This window comes from Microtus ochrogaster, chromosome 1 (genome assembly GCF_000317375.1).
Source record: "Microtus ochrogaster isolate Prairie Vole_2 chromosome 1, MicOch1.0, whole genome shotgun sequence".
NCBI classification, from domain to species: domain Eukaryota; kingdom Metazoa; phylum Chordata; class Mammalia; order Rodentia; family Cricetidae; genus Microtus; species Microtus ochrogaster.
In genome coordinates, this window is record NC_022009.1 from 89,613,141 (window position 1) to 89,634,200 (window position 21,060).

At 44.6% G+C, this 21,060-nt stretch overlaps 1 protein-coding gene across 1 annotated transcript in view; it reads left to right on the forward strand.

Moving 5' to 3' along the window:
- Window positions 1-21,060, forward strand: part of Spata16 (spermatogenesis associated 16) — a 255,304-nt gene that overhangs the window by 202,017 nt on the left and 32,227 nt on the right. Inside the window, exons 6-8 of the mRNA XM_005343898.3 lie at window positions 8,878-9,024; window positions 10,462-10,574; window positions 18,998-19,162. Coding sequence (XP_005343955.1) covers window positions 8,878-9,024; window positions 10,462-10,574; window positions 18,998-19,162 — 425 coding nt within the window. The remainder of the gene's footprint in view (window positions 1-8,877; window positions 9,025-10,461; window positions 10,575-18,997; window positions 19,163-21,060) is intronic.

Here is a 21,060-nt window from a genome sequence, read left to right on the forward strand (position 1 = left end):
TCTTCAAAGATTTAAAGTTCTTGTCTTCCACTTGTTTGGTTAGAGTTACCCCAAGATCTTTTGTGCTATTTGTGGCTATTGTGGAGGGTGATGTTTCTCTGATTTCTTTCTCAGCCCACTTATCATCTGTGTATAGGAGGGCTACTGATTTTTTTTTTGAGTTAATCTTGGATGCAAGTATGGTTTAAGATAGGAAACTGCACCACCCAAAGGAACAATGGAGAACTCATCCACAAACTGTATCCCTGGAGTCAAAGGAGTAGAATAGATTGACTGATTTAAGTCATTGTGTCCCTCTTTTCAAAACACCTTTAATCCCAAAGCTTTGGGGGCCTATAATTTAGGGGTAAGTCTCGTCTACATGGTGAGTTTCATGCTGGCCAAGGCTACATGATGAGATCCTGTCTCAAAAAAAAATTAGTATTTTTATTTGTGTATGTGTATGTATGTGTGTGTTGTGTGTGTGTGTGTATGTTTGTATGCACGCGCATGCAGGTACCCAGAAGAGGATTCATATACATTGAAAGTGGAGTAAGAAGCAGTTGTGAACGGTCCAATATGTGTGCTGAGAACCAAGCTCTGGCCCTCACCAAGAGAAGCAAGTGCTCTTAACTGCCCAACCACTCCAGCCTTGGGGTGGGGGAGTGACTGAGAAAGTTTTTCAAAGATTTGGGTTTTGTTTTTGTTTTTCCAAAATCATATTTTTATTGATTATTTGGGAATTTAACATAATGCACCCCAATAATACTCACTCTCCAGTTCTCCCAGGTCCACCCCCACCCTGTAACCACCCAAAAAGTGTCCAGTTCATGTTGCTCATATACTCACTGGAGCATGGGCACACTCCCAGTACCAGACACTTAAGGAAAACTGAGTCCTTCCCCACTGGCACCCCTGCCAGAAGCCATCAGTTGTGGAGAGCTACACTTCAGCATCCTTATCACACTGTTTACAAAGTTCTGTTCAATGGCTTCCTGTTGGGGCTGGGTTTTTTTTTTTTGTTGGGAGGGGTATGGGGTTAGTGAATTAGGGATTGTTACAGAAGCCCCCTGTGTCTCTTATTCTCAACTATGAGTCTGCAGTCATCAATACCATGGCAAAATATGCTTTTTACCCTTTACAGTCAGTGGGAGCATGGATCATGAACTTCCACATAGTTGTTGGCAAGAGCATGAACCACAGACATCCAAATGGCTACTGATATTAGCATGTGCCACAGTTCTCAACATGGTCTCTGTTGGCTGTACAGACCATGAACATCAACACAGCCCTCTGCCACAGCTTGGGCCTCAGATACCAGTATGCCACTCAATGGCAGCACAGGTCATGGACACCAGTGTGGTTTTAATGCCAGCCCTGCCCATGGACATCAACATGGCTTCAGGTGGCAGAACAGACAGACCATGATGTCCACATGGCCTTCAATGGAATGTCCTTCTGCAGGGGCACAAACCGCAGGCATCAGCATGGCTCAGGTAGCAGCACAGACTTCAAACGTTTATCGTGTTGCTGTCATTTTTGTGTTTCAAAGGAAAGGGAAGAGGAGGAAGAAAAGAAGGAGGGAAGGAAGGAAGAAATGAAAGGGAGGGAGGGAGGGAGGGAAGAAAGAAGAAGGGTGGGTTATTCCAGCTACTCAACCAAGCAATGGGCATGCCAACCATTACCCAGTGCAGTTGGCATGGGCTGGGGCACCCTTAGTGTTCTAGTAAATAGTGAAGGGAGTAGCTGCATCTTTAACTCTTGCACTGACTCGGACCTACTCCAAGTGGATTTGAGGAACACTTCAATGTAATGAATCCCAAAGACCCAGTGCAGCTGACTAAAGAAAAATTTGCAACCAACAAGGTTTCTGAGCAAAATAGAAATGAAATTTATATAAAATTCCTGTGGGGTTACTTATCTTTCTAAATTTTATACAGGCTATGAAAGGAAATTTAAACACACCAAATTGGTCTCAGAGAAGTAGACCAGCAGCCTGAAGTGAAAATGAGGATTCTTGGGAATGGAAGCCAATTTTTTCCCCTTGCATGTGTAACTCTGTAATTAAAGTGGCCCAAGGGAAAATACAATTTATTATGCAACAATCCATTATTCATATGGCTGGTTCACACATCAAATGCAAAACTCAAAGACTACTATCAAAGTGTTAAGCGGTGGGGTGTTTGCTTGCTTGGGGTTTGGGGAGACTGGGTCTCACTGTATAAGCCAGCCTTGCCTCAGATTTACAACCTAACTGCCCAGGCTGCAGAATGCAGGGGCTGCAGGCATGCACAGCCTGCTCCTCTGCATCTTTAAAAGGAGAAAACTTTGTATTATTTATGAGGGAGGGCAATGACGACAGCTTAGCAGAAAAGTTGCTGCCTTTTGCTACTTTCTTGCTGATGTGAGTTTGTGGGAAAGTTCCAAGACAGAAGAACTGGCATTAAAAAGAGTACAAGATAAAACTCAGAAACAACTAGGAAAGAGGTAATGACAAAGTGTCGGCGTTCGGAAGCACAGCAGAAGTTAAACTCAGAAACTGATCGGTAGAGAGAAGCCATATAAAACTCAAGCAGGCCCATCTCCCACCGAACAATCGGGACCTTTAGAAATGAGATTTCGCTCTAACCCAAAATGTCAGAACATTTTGTTATGGACAAAGGGCAGGGAGATGACAGACTCCAGGAAGCAGAAAGATGAAACTTAGGAAAAGGTAACGATGGGATGCAGATAGAGCAGCATGCTCCTAGGGGAGAGTTTATATCCCTATGATTTTCATTTATATTGTTGCTTTTGTAGAGTGGGGCAGGAGCTACCGCGAAGGCTCGGCAGAGAAGGCACTTGCCACCAAAGAACTAATTCCTCCGAGCTTTACTGTGTGTGTACATGTGCGTGCACACACACAAATAAATGTAATTTTTTTAAAGGAAAAAATTCTTTGAAAGGTTCATTCATGGCCTGTTAGCCATAGTTAGGATTAGGTGTCCAACTGCTGATAATGGTACTTATAGTTCATTCTTTACTGCCAGGGAGTTCAAATTTCATTTTACAGATGTTCAACATTATAACAAATACAACTATCCCTGACATATCGAAGAGTCTGTTAGCCCACAATCAATATTTCATGTTTCTGTTGATGGTTTTCCATGCTGTCAGGATTTCCCACAGCGCAATCTTTTGTGACCAGATGCCCATAATGTTTTGAAAATTCTCTGAAGAACAGGTAGTGTCTGGTGTTCAGTCTGAGTGGTGGTTTGAATGAGCAATGTCTCATGTGTTTGACTACTTGGTCCCCAGCTGGTGGTGCTGTTTGAGGAAGTTGTGAAACCTTTAAGAGATGGAATCTTGCAGAAGGAAGTGCGTCACTGGGTCAGGCTTTGTCATTCCGTATCTTTGTCCTCCCCAACCTTCCCTGTGTGCGATGAAGTATGATCACACATGACGGCACACAGCTTCCTGACAGCCCGGCTGGAGTCAGATTTCTGCTGCCAGGATGTTCCCTCCATAATGGACTGTCTCCTTCTGGAACTGCAAGTCTAAATAAACCCGTTCCTTCTCTGCATTACTTCTGTCGGAGTATCCTGTCCCAGCAACAGAGAAGTAATTAATACAGTCTAACTGTGAAAATAGTCTCTCGACCCCATCAACGCTGCTACTCACACTCCAGTGTCTGATCAACTGAGCAGGCCTCTGTAAGAAAAACCACTCACACTCCAGTGTCTGATCAACTGAGCAGGCCTCTGTAAGATAAACCATGGCCCATTCGAGCTTGAGTCAAAATGCGAAGCAGTATAATTCTTCCCTACAGAACATAAGCCATATCTCAGAAGCAGCAGACATTTGTTCTCATTGGCATCGTTCAAAATTTGGAACTTGAAAAAAAAAATGTGTTTCTAGATTCAGTTGGAGAATTGATTGAGCACTCGCCAGTTCTCTCGTGATACGAATATGACCTGAAAATGCGAGCATCAGTGGCATTAAAACCTGTGGGTGAGGTAAGAAGTGTCCTAGCAAAGCAGCAGAGTCACTGGGCTGAAGAGTCTGAAGGAGATGACTGACATAGTCAGGGAAGCCTTCCAGACAAGGGGAGATGAGAGAGACACAGCCGACAAAGGGGGAAAGAAGAGAATGACGTTGTGCCCTTGGGGACACAAGCACAAGTTCAGAAGGAGGATAGACACAAACTGGTGCAACGTAGAGAAATCTGAGGAAGTGATGGCAGATTTATACCAAAATTAAAACCAGAAAACCGAGACAGAAATTTTACGTTTTTGCTTGAAGTTGATGGAGGCTGGGCCTTGCTCTGCAGCCCTCAAACTATACTCTACACCTGTCTCCAGAGTATGGGGAGCTCAAGAAAAACCCCACACCCTGATTATCTATGTCTGTACTCTATCTACACCTGTCTCTAGAGTACGGGGGGGGGGGCTGTTCATCTTACATCTATGCCTTTTAAAGAGGAAACATTTACATTATTTATGAGAGAGGGCAATGACTCTGGGATTACCTGAGAAAGAACCACTGAGATCCCTGAGGGAAACTAGGACAGTGGAAGTGTGGCAGGGAAGGAGAGTAAGGGAGTGTACAACCAGCACTCTGAGATGCCGCAAGTTTCAAGGAACAGAGGAAATGCAAGTCAACAATGGCCTTGAAATTTGATCCAGAGGAAGAAAACCATGCTTGAACAATCATTACTCTCATAACTTAGACAAACATCAGAAGAAAAGACACTGTGACGAGGAAGGCATCAACTGGGGGAACAAATTTGCTCCATTTGAGTTAACTTTTGGAATGCTGAGCAGACAGTAGTGTCCCAGCAGTCACTGGGAAACATGCGTTAAGATTTGGTGAAATCTTTCAGATGAGACGGTAACATTCATCTTCCCTGTTTTAGTTAGAATGAATAGGAAACCCACAAGACTAGAGAAGTCCTCCCAAGCATGTATGTATGCTATGTCACGGAGCCATAGGAAGCTTTGGGGAATCCCTGAAGAAAGACTCAGCATTCCTGTTTCAATCTCCCAGAAGGTGTTCTCCTGCTATGATGAGCACCATGACCAAAAGAAAGCTCAGGAAGAAAGGGGCCGATGTGGGGCTGACAGGTTCCTATCCGTCATCAAGGGAAACCAAGCCAGGAACTCAAGGCAGGAGCTGGAAGAAGCAGAGGCTATGCAAGACTACTGCTTGACCTATGACCTATTCAGCCTGTTTGTATAGCTCAGGACCACCAGGCTAGGGGTGGCAGCACCGGGCCTTCCCACATCAGCAGTCAGTCACAGGCCAGTCTGATGGAGCCACTTTCTCGGCTGAGGCTCCCTCTTCTCAGATGACGCTCCAGCCTTTGTCACATCAGCAAAATACGAAGCAGCACACTTTGTTTCTTTTCCTGACACTGTGTAAAATACCCTGACAAAGACAACGTAACAGGGAAAGGGTTTATTCTAACTCACAGTTCGAAGACACAGTCCATCAAGAAGGTGAAGTCGGGGTAGCGGGGGCTTGAAGCAGCTGGTCACATGAAATCCACCATCAGGAAGCTAAGGATGATGGATGTATTACCCACTTACACAGGCCAGGATCCCAGTCAGGAACTAGTGACCCCCTCAGCAGGCAGGCCACCCCACCTCAAATAAAAACAAGGTAATCCTCCAAAGGCATGCCCAGTGGCCTAGCTGTCTCCCAGGGAACTCTAGACTAACCATCACAGTATATAAAAACGGGAGAGACAAACAGACACAAAACACCAGAAATAGGATTTTAAAAAGGAAAGAGCAGAAATTGAGAGATCAAAAAGCTTCAGGAACTTCGCCAGCTGATTGGGCCGTGCTAGCCGTTCCTCCCTCATACGCTACATTTGGATTAATGAACAACTACTTAAACCTCTTGCTAAGCGTTAGCTATCTTTCATCTGGTGGGGAAAGGGGCTTGAAAAATGGGATTTTTCAGGAAGTGTAACCTTTATGGTCCCTCTTTGATAGTATTTTCTAAGAATCTACTTTCGTGTGGTAAAAACTTAGAATTATGTCACACCTGCAAGCTGAATTCTAATAAAAAATTCTATTATAGGCTTTTTAATTTCAACTCCAATGGTGATAAACTCTAAAGGAACAGACTAAAAGAACCTATTTTCTCCCAGTATTCTTGACATGACAGGAGCAAAAGGGACATTTCTTAAAATCAATTTTACCAAAGGACAATATAATATGATTAACCTTCTTCTCCATCAGAAGCACAGGCTTTCAGACACACAGGTTTGAGCAGAGTTGAGGACAATTCCACTCAGATGAATGTTGCATGAGCATCAACATTTGGGAAGTGTGTTGTCGTGTGGGGTCATAGACTACCTGCCAAGCTAGACATTCGCAGACTGCGATTACTCTGCAGATAAATGGAAGGAAAAACAAAACCAAGAGCAATCGTTTCCATTCCTATCTAAAGTTAACAACATATGCTAAAGGTCTAATCGCGTTTCCAAACTTTACCTAGAAGTTAATAATTAATCAAATGGACCTTGAAAGAGATGAATATAGGACCAAGAAGAGCCAAAACACACTTATATTTTGTCATCTTTAGAATAAGTTGGTTCTGGCGTTCACATTAATTTTTCTAGTCTGTCTAATCACATGCCATAGTAACACTGGTCTCCTCGTCACTCAGCAAATCTTCCACACCTGCCTGTTACCTGCTCGATAAAGCCCTCACGCGCCTACTTTGTTTCATCATTAGCACAACCGGAAGCCTGAATGTCAAGGTGTTCTACTTCCTCTGCAAAAACTCCAGGCCCCAGCAGTGTCATCAGATCTGTCTGAGACACTCTGCCATGAGGATTTCACAGACTGATTTTTGTGTTGTGCTTGTTTTTGGGTGGCAGACACGCACTTGAGGGTAAAGGTCAGCGAGTGACATCAAATGTCTTTCTAAATTACACCGCACCTTAGTTTTTGAGACCACATCTCTCACCCAACCCTCAGTTAACCTATTCAACTACGTGGCCAGATGGCCAGCAGGCCTAAGGACCTGTGTCTCTCTGCCCCAGCACTGGGGCTGTAGGCGCATACTACTGCACTTGGTTTGTTCTTTTTTTTTTCTTTTAATGCTGAGGCTGAGGCTTAAACTCTGGTTCTCCTACTTACGCAGCAAATGCCTTACCTTACCAGAAAACTGAGCCATCTCCCCAGCCCTTGTATATAATCTCTTAAAGATTAGTTTTATAATCTGCAATGCTATCAAAAAGACGTGCCTTATCCTTCATGTGTGTTGAGCAAAAAGAGATCTTAATAGAGCATGTGACGCAGAAATGTCAGGTAAATGACAGTCCTCATCAAGATCCCAACCACCCAAGAAATATAACATGAAGGGCCAGGTTCATTGGGGTTTTTGTCCTGCCCTGTTCCCACAGCTGTTTATTCCCAAAGAAAATCACACAGAGGTCTACATCAGGTTATAAACTGATTGACCCATTAGCTCAGGCTTCTTATTAGCTCTTGTAGCTTATATTAACCCATTATTCTTATCTATGTTAGCTACATGGCTCAGTACCTTTCTCAGTGGGGTAAGTCACATCCTGCTTCTTCATTGTCTGGGAAGGAATGTCAAGGGAGCTTCCTGCTTCCCAGAATTCTCCTATTCTTATTGCTCCACCTCTACTTCCTGTCTGGTTTTCCTGCCTATACTTCCTGCCTGGCCAATCAGCATTTATTTAAAACATGATTGACAGAATACAGACCATTATCTCGCACCAAAGAAAGACTACAACGTGTGCAGTATGTTTCTGTCCTGGGTTTGGATTTTATGATATTTAGTTCATGGAAGAATCAGAATATATTAAACCATTTAACACATATGTTCAACAGATCACCAAGAACTTACTCCAGTTCTCACCCACTGTAGCCTGACAAATGGGAACAGGAAGAGAGAGACTCTGGGCAGCTGCCACATGGAAACACAGTAGGGGCTCCGGGGTCGGGAGAGTGTGATCCAAGGTCAAGTTTCCAAGACTGCAGGCATCAGAACCCAGCAGGATGGTGCACTCAGAATCCCAGCAGGGCAGGGGCTGAGGCAGGAGGATCATGAGTTCCAAGCCAGTGTGGACCATGTGGGAGACCATGCCTAAATAAATAAGCAGCTTCTAAGCAAACACTTAGCTGAACAGGAGCAAGGGGTCTGGGACAATACAACCAGGATAAGCCATGCCTGTCATTCACCCGAGAGCTCTCCCGTCCTGTGGGCTGTCTCTTCACTCCGGCCATTGTTGTTTCCTTTGCGTTGCAGAAACCTTTTCATTTTGTGCCTTCTCATTTGTCAACTTGGAGGTTATGTCCTGTGCTATTGGAGTCCTCTGCAGAAAATCCTCGCCTGTATCTAATCCTGAAGGGCTTCCCCTCTTCTCTTCTTGTTGTCTCAGAATTCCAGGTCTTACACGAAGACTTTGATGCATTTTGAACCGTGTTTTGTGTAGCAGGAGCTGCTAACTCCAGGGCTGCTCCTGTGAGTGCAGAGAGCCGGTTTCCCAGCACCTCTCATTTTCATTCTCACCTTGCTATTTTTCTCTCTCCTTTTATGTAACATTATTTCCGTAGTCTTCAGCTAGGATACAAAACCAAACACACAGAGAACAATAACCCCTCCTATGAGCTGCTCCTGAATGCCCGTTGTTATGAATGGGGAAAGGTAGCCGTGGGATCTGCTCGTGGCTTATGACCGTGCTTTGTGTGTATTTATGATCACCAGGAAAATACAAATAATGGAGTACAATTTTACATATTAGCCACTTGTGCTTCTGATGCATATAATTTTACTCTGTGCCTTTAATGTTTATATTTATCGCTTTTCTAAACACAATTCCTGAAAATGATGCAACTCCAGCCAGACTCCTGCTTCTTTCTCTGCCGTTTGCAGACACCCAAGGACTCCACGTACTGCCCCAGACAGCTGACTGGTCGTCTTTTCCTCCTCAGCAGTATCTCTTGACGCTTGGGTTCAAGAACAAAGAAGATGGGAAGTTTTTGGAAAAGGTGTCAAGCAGGAAGCTGCCCACTTTCACAGGTGATTGAAACCTCAATGTGTTATATTTTGAAATGTCCCCATTTCTAAACTGTGACAAGGCTGGGACTGTGTCCCAACACCAATCTTGTAGAAGGGCCTGGATATACAAAATGTTTGATCACTTTTAGTTTTTCTAATTTTCTTTCTGGGTTGATTAAAAATACATAAAATGCTGATTTCAGGAAAGAATCCCCCTGGGAACACTCTGGATGTTATCATGCAGTGCTTACCATCTCCTTCCTAGCATCCCATCCAGACACCACCATCACCACTGCCTGGCATAGCCACCAAGACTACAGACTTTCAGGTCTGGAGTCAGGACTCAACAATTGAAGTACTAGCTCAAGAGGCATAAGAACTAACTTTTCAATTCCCAGAATCCCACAGAAATGCTGGGGGGAGCTTAGTGTAGTTCTAGCCATGAAGAGCAGAGATGGGATCACCAGAGCAAGCTGGCTACCTAAACCAGCCACACCAGCACACTCCGGGTAGGACGGAGAGACCCTGTCTCAATCAATAGGGTGGAAGGGCAATGGAGGATGAGTCCTGCCTTCAACCTTGGCCCCCCACATGTATGCTCGCACACACACAGGCCAACTGAAAAGGTCACACACACACACACACACACACACACACACACACACACACACACACACTGGAAAAAAGAAAAATAAAGAATATAGTCTTTCATCATTAAGGGGCAAGGGGCAAATACGAAGCCATTGGTCATAATGACTTGTACATGAAATGGAAAGCACCCATGTCAATTCCAGGTCACCTAGACTCTCTGCTGGGGCATTAGCGTCTGCTCCTCTCGTTCCTCAGACAATTAGTCGGGAGTCCAAGTCATCTGAAGAGCATATAGTTGATGGTGTTAAGCAATTTCGGTTAAAATTTTCAAGAAAATGGTTACATAGAATTGAAATCTCAGACTTACAGACTGACGTGATGACCAGGCTGAGTTTGCGCCTTGTGAGGTGCCCACATAATTGGGAACTGGAATTCTGCCTGGCACAGTACCTGCCCCCCTGGGCTTATCTCTGCCTCGGGCCACATTCAAAGTCAATGGCATCTGCACACCTGAAGAATACCTGAGTGGGGCGAGACAAGAATCAGACATGCTTATGGCAACATTTTCTCACAATTCAAGGCAAACATATTCTGCTGAGATACACAAATTGTCACAGGTTGTCTCTTAGATCTCTCAATCAAGAAAATAAGTAAATGTCAGTTTCTAAAGGGTGACGTCTCCTCTGCCTTTCTCCTCAGAGAGCTTTTATTATTACACACACGGGATGGGGGTGGGACAACTGTCCATACTAAAGATTTCCTATCTCTTAATATTGAAATATCTGTCTATAGCTCACAAAAGAAAGCATTCTGAAATGGAATTCTGGGGGAAAAAAAAGTATAAAAATTTATTGTTACAATTTCTAGAACATAAAACGCCTTTCTCTCTGCTGACCAGAGAAGATACAGTGAGACTCATGGAGACGGTGGGGAAGCGAATCCTGCCAGTCCTGGACTTTATCCGCAGCACACAACTGAATGTGGGTATCCGATGGGTCTCTTGTCCCGTGTGTGAGCACCCGGGGTTCCTAAGCGCATAGAAAGCTGAAAGCGCCAACATTGCAAGGGCTGAGTTGGGGGGGTTGTTGTTGTTTTCTTTTGTTTCTTAGAAAGACACACACAGAGAAATCACATTCACAAAAGCAAACTGGTGTTACCTAAGGACTCCATTCCTCTTCGGGTCCCACACATGTCCCCAGGCTGTACTGCGGTCCTGAGTGTTGTCAGACCAATATCTCCTTGCCGAGCTCTCCCTCCCCTGCCTTCCTCCCCAAGGCTGCTGGAGATTTCTCATTTCAAATCAATAACAGAATGTTAGCAATCATAGTGCCTTCCCTACTTCATTTACTGAGCCACTGCACAGGACCGCCTCACTATCTTGCACGGGAACTCAGAGCTCGTGCCTGCACACCCAATCTCAAGCAGGATGCCGCTCTAAACATTGCTGCTGAGCTGTGTGTGGCCTCAGGTAAATGATGTAATCCCTTTCCCCATTCCAGGGAGACTGTGCTTTGCCTCCAGTTCTGTGTTTTAATATGTCCTAAGTGTGACCCGAATTCCTTGATGCTCTTTTACACACTGTATGCTATTGTACTGAAATATAGAGACTTTTTCATTAATACATTATAAAGGCTGCAGATTTGCCTCCCTTTAATATTTTTCAAAAGGCCTTAAGCTGGAAATTGTAAGAATCTTCTTGTGGCTTTTGTATTACATTGTTGATTTGATGTTCGTAGGAGGAGAGTCAAGAGGGTTGTCACGAGCAGCTACGTAGCATCTGCTCAGCAGTTCCCTGCTCACTACGATCACCCAGCATTTTAGAAAAGTTATAAAATGTCCAATCCGTTTGCATAATTTAATTTAGAGAGCATGCTCTTCACGGACTTCCATGCCGCCAGCCCCTGCTCTCTCCAACCATGTTCTACCCAGTCACCTCCCTCTATTTCTTCTAGTAAGGAATCCGTATTTCTTTTATTTGGCTCGAGCTGTTGTGCCAAAAAGCTGTAGAGCCAGTGGGTTCAACAGTAGACATTTCTACAATCACAGAGCAATTGTCCAAGATCAAGGCAGTAGCCTACTGTGGCTCAGGGAAGGGCATTCCTCTTGATTCTCATAAAGCTGAATTTTTTCCCTGTGTTGCCAGAGGGCTCAGAGAGAGACAGAAGAAGAGCTCAGGCCTCTATTTTTACAAGGCCACTCTCCCTCCGTGGTGGCTGCTCTATTCTGATTTTTCGTGCCGTGGGAATCTCCATAACCAAAGACGACTTGGGGCAAAGAGAACTTAGTTCACCTTATACTTTCAGTTAACAGTCTGTTACTGCGGGAAGTCAGGGAAGGAACTCAAGGTAGGAACGTGCAGGCAGGAACTGAACCAAAGATGGTAAGAATGCTGCATACTGGTTTCTGCTCTCCCCCCCCCCACGCCCCCCGTCTTTGATAAAGTTCCAAGACTACCTGTCGTGGTGTGGAACTGCCGACAACGGACTGTGGCCTCACATCAATGAACAGCTAAGACAATTCCCCGCAGACATGGCCACAGACCAGTTTGACCTAGGCAGCTCCTCAGTTGCGACTGCTTGCCTGGGTGAATGCTGGTTGTGCCAAACTGACAACTGAAACCAACCAGAACAGGGACCCATTTTCATAACCTCATTTTATCCTAATCACCTCATGCACAGGGCTCATCTCCAAACATGCTCACACCGGAACTTGAGATTGAATGTATGCACCAGGAAGTGACTCAACTTCTGTCCCCAACAGTCTCGTTAGCAGTGCCACAAATTTGGGACCTTTTTCTGCAGTTCAGCCTTTAGCATAATCCCTTGCATACACACATGCACACACGTACATGCATGCATGCACACACACACACACAAACACACACCTTCCCATCCCAACTGAAAATCCACGCACATCATCCCTCCCATCACCAGGTTACTGAGGCAACAAAGTATTCCCTACCAAGAATCATCATCGCCTGAGCATTGGTTGGTCTCTTTTAGCCATGGCTACCCTGGCAGTCCGGGTGCTAGGTACAGTGGGAGGCATCTGTCTGTGCTCTGTCTCTGGGGCAACATCTGCCTAGCTCAGCACTTGTTTAGACGCTGACGACATGGTTGCTGCTGGCTTGGACTACACGGTGTGAGCGCAGGTCGGGCCGTTCAAGTGTCAGGCGCTGTGTCAGAGTCCATACGCTTTCCTTCTCACCTCCCCGAGCGTATCGTGACTGCTTGGAAGTTTATAGGAGATTCTCTGCGGATCTGAAAATGAGACCTCCTAACCATAATTAAAGAAATTTGGATGGCTAATCAGCAGGGTCCTCTGCTGTGCAGTCTGTCTCAGCCTTGTTCTCTCTGTCCATCTCACCGAGTTCCCTGTATTTACTCCTGTTGGAAACAACACTGGAGACTATCTTAATGGGAGCCAAGTGAGTGAGTCTAAAGTTTTTCTGAGACAACGGGTATTGGCTTCCAAACACTGGCTTCCCTGTCTCATGTCTGCCCAGCTCGGTTTCCTAAAGCAGGGCTGAGAAAAGCTGACTACAGAGGTAACTTAACGAAGCAGACGATGAGCTGGTGACTAGGAAGAATTCCCACCTGCTGCCGTTAACAAGCAGTTTTCAGCGGTGTGTTTAAGTTCACAGTGTCTTGGCATCGATTCAAACATAAAATGCTGTGCATTTGAATCCGTTCACACTGTGTTGTCTATGTATTTGCCCTAGAGGCAGGCTTTCACCCAAGGTGCGCAAGCGCTGTATTGAGCATTCAGATTCATAGAAATTTTAATTATTCAGACTGGCCTGGGTTTTGTTGGACAAAAGGGCTGTTTCATTAGTCTTTCTTTTTCCTTGGACATCCTGCATACTTCAGTTTTTCTTTTACTGCGAGGGTAATGCTAGGGTCCCATGGGTCTCAAATCCTTTTCCTTCAGTCACTGACTTGCTAAGTTCCCCACACATAGGCAGGACTTGAGGGGTTCTCCCCAGGCCTGGCACAGGTCAGCCACCCATGGGAAGGTTGGACTCAGGCCTGCAGTCTCAGCAACCACAGGCTCTGACCATGAAGATCCAGCATCAAGACATTGCCACCATCGAGACAGGCAACATCTGTCCTGAAGTTCCTAGGGGTTTGTCAGTCACTCTTAATACAGTGATTCAGACATGACTTCGCTTGTCCGCTAAGGCAAAAGCCATCTATTGGGAGCGTCCATCTTTACATCCAATCCTAGCAGCTAAGAAGGGTGTTTTGCATCATATATGGCCAGAGACGCTTTGACAATGTCCCTTAGTGTAAGTAGCTCTGGAGTATGGAAATAATATATATTACAGCTTTAGCATTCATTACAGTGCAGGAGACCCAAAAACAGCATTAATCTTTGACATAATACCATCATATGAATTTGAAGCATTATCACACTGACATTGTCATATAAATGATGATAAATATGTGAATGATAAAATAATACTTAGACAAAGCCAAGAATTCTCATGATATTTCTCCCTACTCATATTCTATATTAACCTCCCTTATACACAAGGGGTATCCATCCAGCATCTCTAATCAAGAGAAAAGCTGGCACGACAGTGCACTAAACTGCAATAACGCGATAACCATAAATTAGAGTATCGTCGCAGAATTTTTCACTGGTTGCTCTAATTTTAAATCTCCCTACAGTAAAGCAAAGGGGACATTTTTTGTTCTTCACGAAATAAATATACAAAAACAGGACAACAATGTACCATCCATAGAATCACATTAAACATAAAGTGAGCAAAACAGAATCCTAAAGATTTCTGTTAAATCCTTGCACCTGTCATAATCAGGACATTTTCTTAGCCCAAACACTGTTGAAGGGAGATGGGGAAACCCTGCTTAGAAGCCGGCACCAACTGCTTTGGAGGTGCGGCCCAGAAGTCCCTGTATGTTGCTCTGCCCGTGCGAATCATCTCCTCCCATCATCTCATTGGGCCCTCACAACGCCCCTCACTTTACCAACGAGGAGCCATCCATAGCTTGAAGTGATAATGTATATTCGCATAGCTAGGGTACCAAAGTTTAAACACAAAACAGAAGCTAGAATGAGTTCTCCCAGTATTCTTTTATTAATACATTATAAGTTTTTTTAATAAGACAACTTGGAAGTTTATTCCATAGCTGGACTCTATTGTTTTTTAATATTTGAGATCTTTTTCACTTGATGGTGATCTTGATGTTTTGTGACCCACTCTTGTGATGAAGAGGCAGGGGCTACAATGTGCGCTCAGCACACATGTTTTCTTCCCAGTCCTGATTCTCTAAACCACACTGCAGACACCTGTCTATCTCTCCACATGTCAGTGCACACTCATCATGGTTTTGGAAATGCGGGGAGCTGAGCCCTCTTAAATGGCAGGCCAATGGGTGTAACTGTAGAGAATTCACCCCCGATAGTGATGAGAAGTGATCTTGTTTACTTGTTATCTCTCACAGAAACACCTGCAGAGCTGCATTTCATTAAAGTTTCTGTACGAAAATGTAAAAAAACTGAGCTACATAAATATTGAATAGTTTTAAAATTCTCTTAATTTCTTAATCCCTACATAGCATCTAAGGTTTCAGTCTTGTCATCTCTCAGATTACATTTTTCTGTATCATCTTTAACACCACGAAAGAGTTCCTTCCTTGTTAAATGGGCACCAGGCTTTACGGAATCCTCTTGGAAAAACGGCTCCTTGGTTCCTCCGCACGCCCACCAACTTCGTGTGGCTGAATGTACATTGCAGCACCTGTGTCTTCATCACAAGAGCAGGTCACAAAACCAAAGCGCCCGGAGGTTGCTCTTGGAAAACCTCTCATGATCACACAGTCTGTTAGTGTGCCTCGTGTTATTTTAAGCTATCGTGCAGTTTCAAAGCTCAAACCACCAATAAACAACTTTCCCGACTGTTCTGGCTCCGTTGGATCATGGCACAGATACACAGAATTAAAAATAAAGTAAATCTTGGATTGAGCACCAAAATACAAAAATCAAATTAAATCAGAAAATTAACTGAAAATGCTTCGTGGAAACATGGACTTTCACCTCTTGCAGGGGCGGTAGACAGCAAAGATGGTGGTTTCCTCCAGGCTGAGGGAGGGGCCTATGTTTTAGACCGTGATGTCCGCTACACTCTGACATAGGCCTAGTTTACCTGTCTCCAAAAATGGCTCTTCCAGGCACACAACACGTGGATAAACAAGGATCATTCTGTTCCTTTACAAGCTATAAATTTAAACATGTCATCATGTTCCTCATGGCTCCCAATCCTGCTGAATGTCAACCGCTCACACCCCAGCATCCTTACTGTGAGGACTTTTATTTTTTAATCCCCCATCCTCAAGATTTTAGTCCTAGCCAGACAATGGTGTAGCACACCTTTAATCCCAGCACTTGGGAGGCAGAGGCAGGTGGATCTGCATGAGTTCAAGGCCAGTGGTCTTCAAGTTCCCTGGATGTTCTTCTCCCTTCGATAACCTCATTGGCTGCTGTCTGCCTTGAACCTTCTGCTCTGTCTGTGCTCCCTGACTAAATGCTCAAGAATCTAAATAATTAAATCTCTTGGAGAGAAAAAAAAAAGATGCAACTAACCATGTTTTAATACCTTGTTAATTTCACTTTTTATTTCTTCCAGACAAAAGATTTAAAACTGTTTACATGTGCACATTTGAGGTGAACAATAGTATACGCTTCCTATGCATTCCGTGCTTGCAAACAGTGTTCCTATATGTCATGCCAAGTGGAAATACACGCCACACATCGGGCGCTGCCTCTCCTAGCATTATGCAGGACCATTTATTTACTCAGCATTTATCAATAATTGCTACTAAATCCAGGCAATTCTCCTCCAGAAGCCTGCATTTGAACTTGCTATTTGCCTAACCTTCATCGCACCCGGGTGAGGTTTTAGCTTCAATCTTAGCCACTTTATTACCCTCTTTCCAGAAACTAAGGGACCATTTGATCACTCCTAAGGTCTCACAGGGTGGAGGGGGGCTAACTCGCTTTGCCAGCACTAAAAGTTTAGGCTAATTCCTTCATGTTCCACTATTTCCTTGATTTTTCTTAAAGCAGCCACATTAAAACACCCCTGCTGACATCAGATATTGATGTTCGTCTTTTCTCCGCTCAGTCTTTCAAAAGCTCTCGTCTTGCACATACGCGACATTGATCTGTAGCCTCCTGGTAGCCAGAACTGCATTCAGTTGTGGGGAGGGGAGGGCTGGGTGACTGTTAGCATCCATGTAGGTTCTTTCCCCAGGGTCTCATTCATATGGAGAACTTCCTGTTTTGTTATGCACCCAGCAATCGGGCTAACAAAGCACTGTTGCCTTCAACTATTTTTATTTTCCTGATGTTTTGGAAAATTACACTAATAGATTATGTTCCCGAGCAAGCTGCAGCTGATTCCGCTCCCTGACGTTGAGTCAGTCCCGTGTTTCCCTGCAATAGGCCCATTGTTTCCCCTAAGAAGGACAAAGGAAGCCATTGTTCTTTCGAGAGAAAACGCCACTGTTCAGGGACACATCACAGCTGAATGGTGGCTGGCTCTCTGATCGCTTCAGACGAGGGATCTCAAGCCCACCCTGCGGAAGCATCACTCCTGGAAGGTGGTAGATTTCCGTATAAACAACTAATCAGAAACAATAAGTAAAAGTGGAGGGCATCCCTTGGACCACACAGGTGGCCATCAGGGAGGAGGAAGTCAGAGGGCGGGCCTGCCTAACCTTCGTAGCTTTGGCAGATTCTAGGAGAAAACTGCTGTCAGCCACAGTGCCGGCCTGACATTTCAGTGTCACTTCCTAATCTCAAGTTGAAGTTCAGCTGATCTCTCGGTGGTGCTGATTTCCAACAATGGCTTTCTCTTCAGAGGAAAAAAATCTCCTTTAGAATGAAATCCCATGTCTTTTTTCAGGGAACCGTCTGATACAGATTCACCAACTAAAACAGTCCCTCTCAGGTAGGAAGCGGAAAGGACATGATGTCATCTTAAACTCCTGCTTGAGATGCCTGGAGATTTGGGCAGGTGCCTACATCATCCTAATGTCGAGGGCCATGCAGCAAATCCATGGATTCCCTGAGAAGGGTGAAGGCAGTGTGAACCATATTCTTAACAGACCCACCCAGGGGCTCTGCCGTAGCTGGTCCAGGAGTCCTGCATGAAGGATAAGGAAGGCTAGTGGTCACCAGCCTTGCTGCCCCGAGCTCTAGTTGCCAAACAACTTCAGAACCCAGCTAACACTCAGGCCTTTAAATTTTGACCATAATGTGCCCCCCCCATATACCTTTCCTGAAGAGAAACCTGGGGGGTTTATCATATGCTCTGCCTCTCCTCTCAAGCATGGCTGACTGTGTTCAACCTCTCTTCTGGGCCTGTCAGTGACAAATGCATAAGAGGCCACCTTATCCTAAGTAGCCCCATCTTTGTAAGAGACACCTGTGTATTCATAAGGGACAAGCACTTTACAAGAGCACACTGCAGTCTACCACAAGATGGTTCGTGTCAGTTGCTGAAGTAGTCCTAGGAGCTAGAGCGAACCATGTAAGGGCGAGTGTATAAACAGCCCAGGGAGAAACGACAGATAAGGGCAGAGCTAGTTATTCAACTTTCATAAAAAAACTGACATAACTGCCGGGCGGTGGTGGCTCACGCCTTTAATCCCAGCACTCGGGAGGCAGAGGCAGGCGGATCTCTGTAAGTTTGAGGCCAGCCTGGTCTACAAGAGCTAGTGCCAGGACAGGCTCCAAAGCTACAGAGAAACCCTGTCTCGAAAAACAAAACAAAAAAAAAAAAAACAAAAAAAAAAAAAAAAAAAAAAAAAACTGACATAACTAAGAGACAGGTAAACTCTTATTAGTTGGTACGATGCTGTGATAGACAGCACCTGTAGAAAGCCATGGGCCTGTCAGATGACAGCTAAGGGAGCCTAGGTTAACTCTCAGTCCTGGTTTTTCCCAACAGCCTCCTTTCCTGTACAACAGCAACTGGAGAACCCATCTCAACAGCCCTACTAAGAGCTGCCTTTCATGTATAGCCACCTCCTTGAAAAAATGCAGAGGCCATTTCTCAAGTGATAGAATGCACTGGGTTCTGTTGCTTTCAAAAGACATAAATGAGCCAGGTCAGGCGGTGCATGCCTTTCATCCCAGCAGAGGTAGTTAGATAGCTGTGTGAATTCAAGACCAGCCTAGGTGATATAGAGAATTCCAGACCAGTCAGGGAGGGAGAGAGAGAGAGAGAGAGAGAGAGAGAGAGACAGACAGACAGACAGACAGACAGACAGACAGACAGACAGACAGTATATTTCATCCCATCCTTGACTTCAGACCCAGAGAGTTCTATTTCTGTGTTCTCGTTCTGAAAATGCCTTCTTCCCTGTGAGACCAGGGGAATTTCCACGCCTGCTCAGGTGTAATGGAGAAGTTGCACTACGCCAGCCTCCTCAGCCGGCTGCAGAGAGTGAAGGAGCAGGCCCAGGTGATCAATCAAGCAATGGCAGAGCTGGCAACCGTCCCTTATCTCCAGGACATCAGTCAACAGGAGGCAGAATTGGTAAGTATTTGTTTCTCTTTGTTTAAGCTTTCACAGGCCCCAAGCCAGCAGAAGACGGATAGGGGCTGAAAAGGCTTGTGGTTATAGATGGTGTCTGAAGGGAGACAGGGGCCTCGTCCCGCATTCAGATGGAGACCCTGGGAGACGGGAGCAGTCTGGAGCTCCATGATCACTTTCCTTTTCCTGTCTCCCTCCTTCCTTTCCTCCCTCCCTCCCTCTCTCCCTCTCCCTTTCTTTCTCCCTTTCTTTCTCCCTTTCTTTCTTTCTTTCTTTCTTTCTCTCTTTCTCCCTTTCTATATAACAAGAACTTTGTAATATGTAAAAACATAGGAAAGGGTTCATTATTCATTTTACATATAAAGCTTTTTGTTTCAATTAAAATGAAAGTATGGGTGTGTGTGTGTGCGCCCGCGTGCGTGTGTGCGTGCATGCGTGCGTGCGTGCGTGCGTGTGTGTGTGTGTGTGTGTGTGTGTGTGTGCAGAGGCCAGAGGACAAGCTTAGCTGTCTTGCCTTTTCTTAGGCTCCTACCACCATTTGTTTTTAACAGGATTGCTCACTAGTCCAGAGCTCACTAAGTAGGCTAGCCTGGCCTAGCCATTGAGCCCCAGGGAGCCCCCATTCTCCCAGCTCTGAGATGACAAACACTGATTACCAGGCCAAGCTGTTTCTTTTCTTTAACATGGTTTCTAACGATCAAGTTTAAATTCTCACTCACACTTGCGAGATGAAGCACTTTAGCAAGTGAGCCATCTCTCCACCCCAGTTGAAATTCTAATTAATGGTCTCTAAAACTCCAAGATGATCTTGTATGGTCCTCTTCCGTCGAAGAGGCAGGAGAGCAAAACACTTACCTGTATAAAAACACCACCCTACAAAATGTCCCTAAGTGTAGGTCCCCTGCAGCTTACCATACACAGTGGAGGCGGCGGCACACACAGTGAAAGATTCAGTTAAAGTTCATTTGAGAGAAAAGTCTTATTTTCTTTCGTGTGTGTGTGTGTGTGTGTGTGTGTATTTTTTTTAAACTAAATATATTCAGAAAAGCAGACATTTTATTCTCGCATAGACCAAGTCAAAAACTACTTAAAGAAACAGCTTAGAAACAATCTTCAAACAGATGTGTGTATTCTACTCATAATTAATATTAGAAATCATACCACCTCATTTGAAAAGTAATTATTGAACAGTGTGCTGCCCATTCAAGGAGAGGTTGGGAGAGCCTAATGTGTCCTAGGGAAGGGCTCTTTCCTTTGAAGCTTTAATTGAGAGTAGCTAAAACTAATTATAGACTTGAATTGAATTCACAGCACAAGGATGAGAACAGCCCAAGCTGATTACCTGTAATTTTCAGATAACTAAAGGAACCCTCCCTCTTTGAGCTTTTACAGACGTAACCAAGAAATGAGCTTCTAGTATTTATAAATTTATCCAGAGTTTTTTTAAAGTTTGTTAAATAAATACTGATATTCAGAGTAATGTTATAAAACAGTCTACAAAGCCCAGCAATAACGCAGTGCATACTAAAGATGAACCCCATGAAAGAAGCCTGCTGTTCACGGAATCTGTAAGTCGAAACAGGCTAATACTGTCTGACCCATCATGGCGGCGTGCAGAAGAATGGCTTTTAAAAGCGCTGTGTTCATCCTGCCATCCGTGAGGCATTCAACAGTGTGCTAAGTGTGGTGCTCTCAAAGGGCATATTATAACAATTTTAGATGATTAGTGCTTCTGTACGATAAGAGAAGCAAAGGAAATGTTAATCTGGAAAGGAAAACCTTGACCCTGTCTTCCAAAAAAAGAATATTCAAGACAGAAGTAAGAAAAATCCAGAGGAATTCTCTGCTTGTAAGTCTCTTGAGCCACACCCCTTTGGGGTTCCCTCCCCCAAGAAATGCTT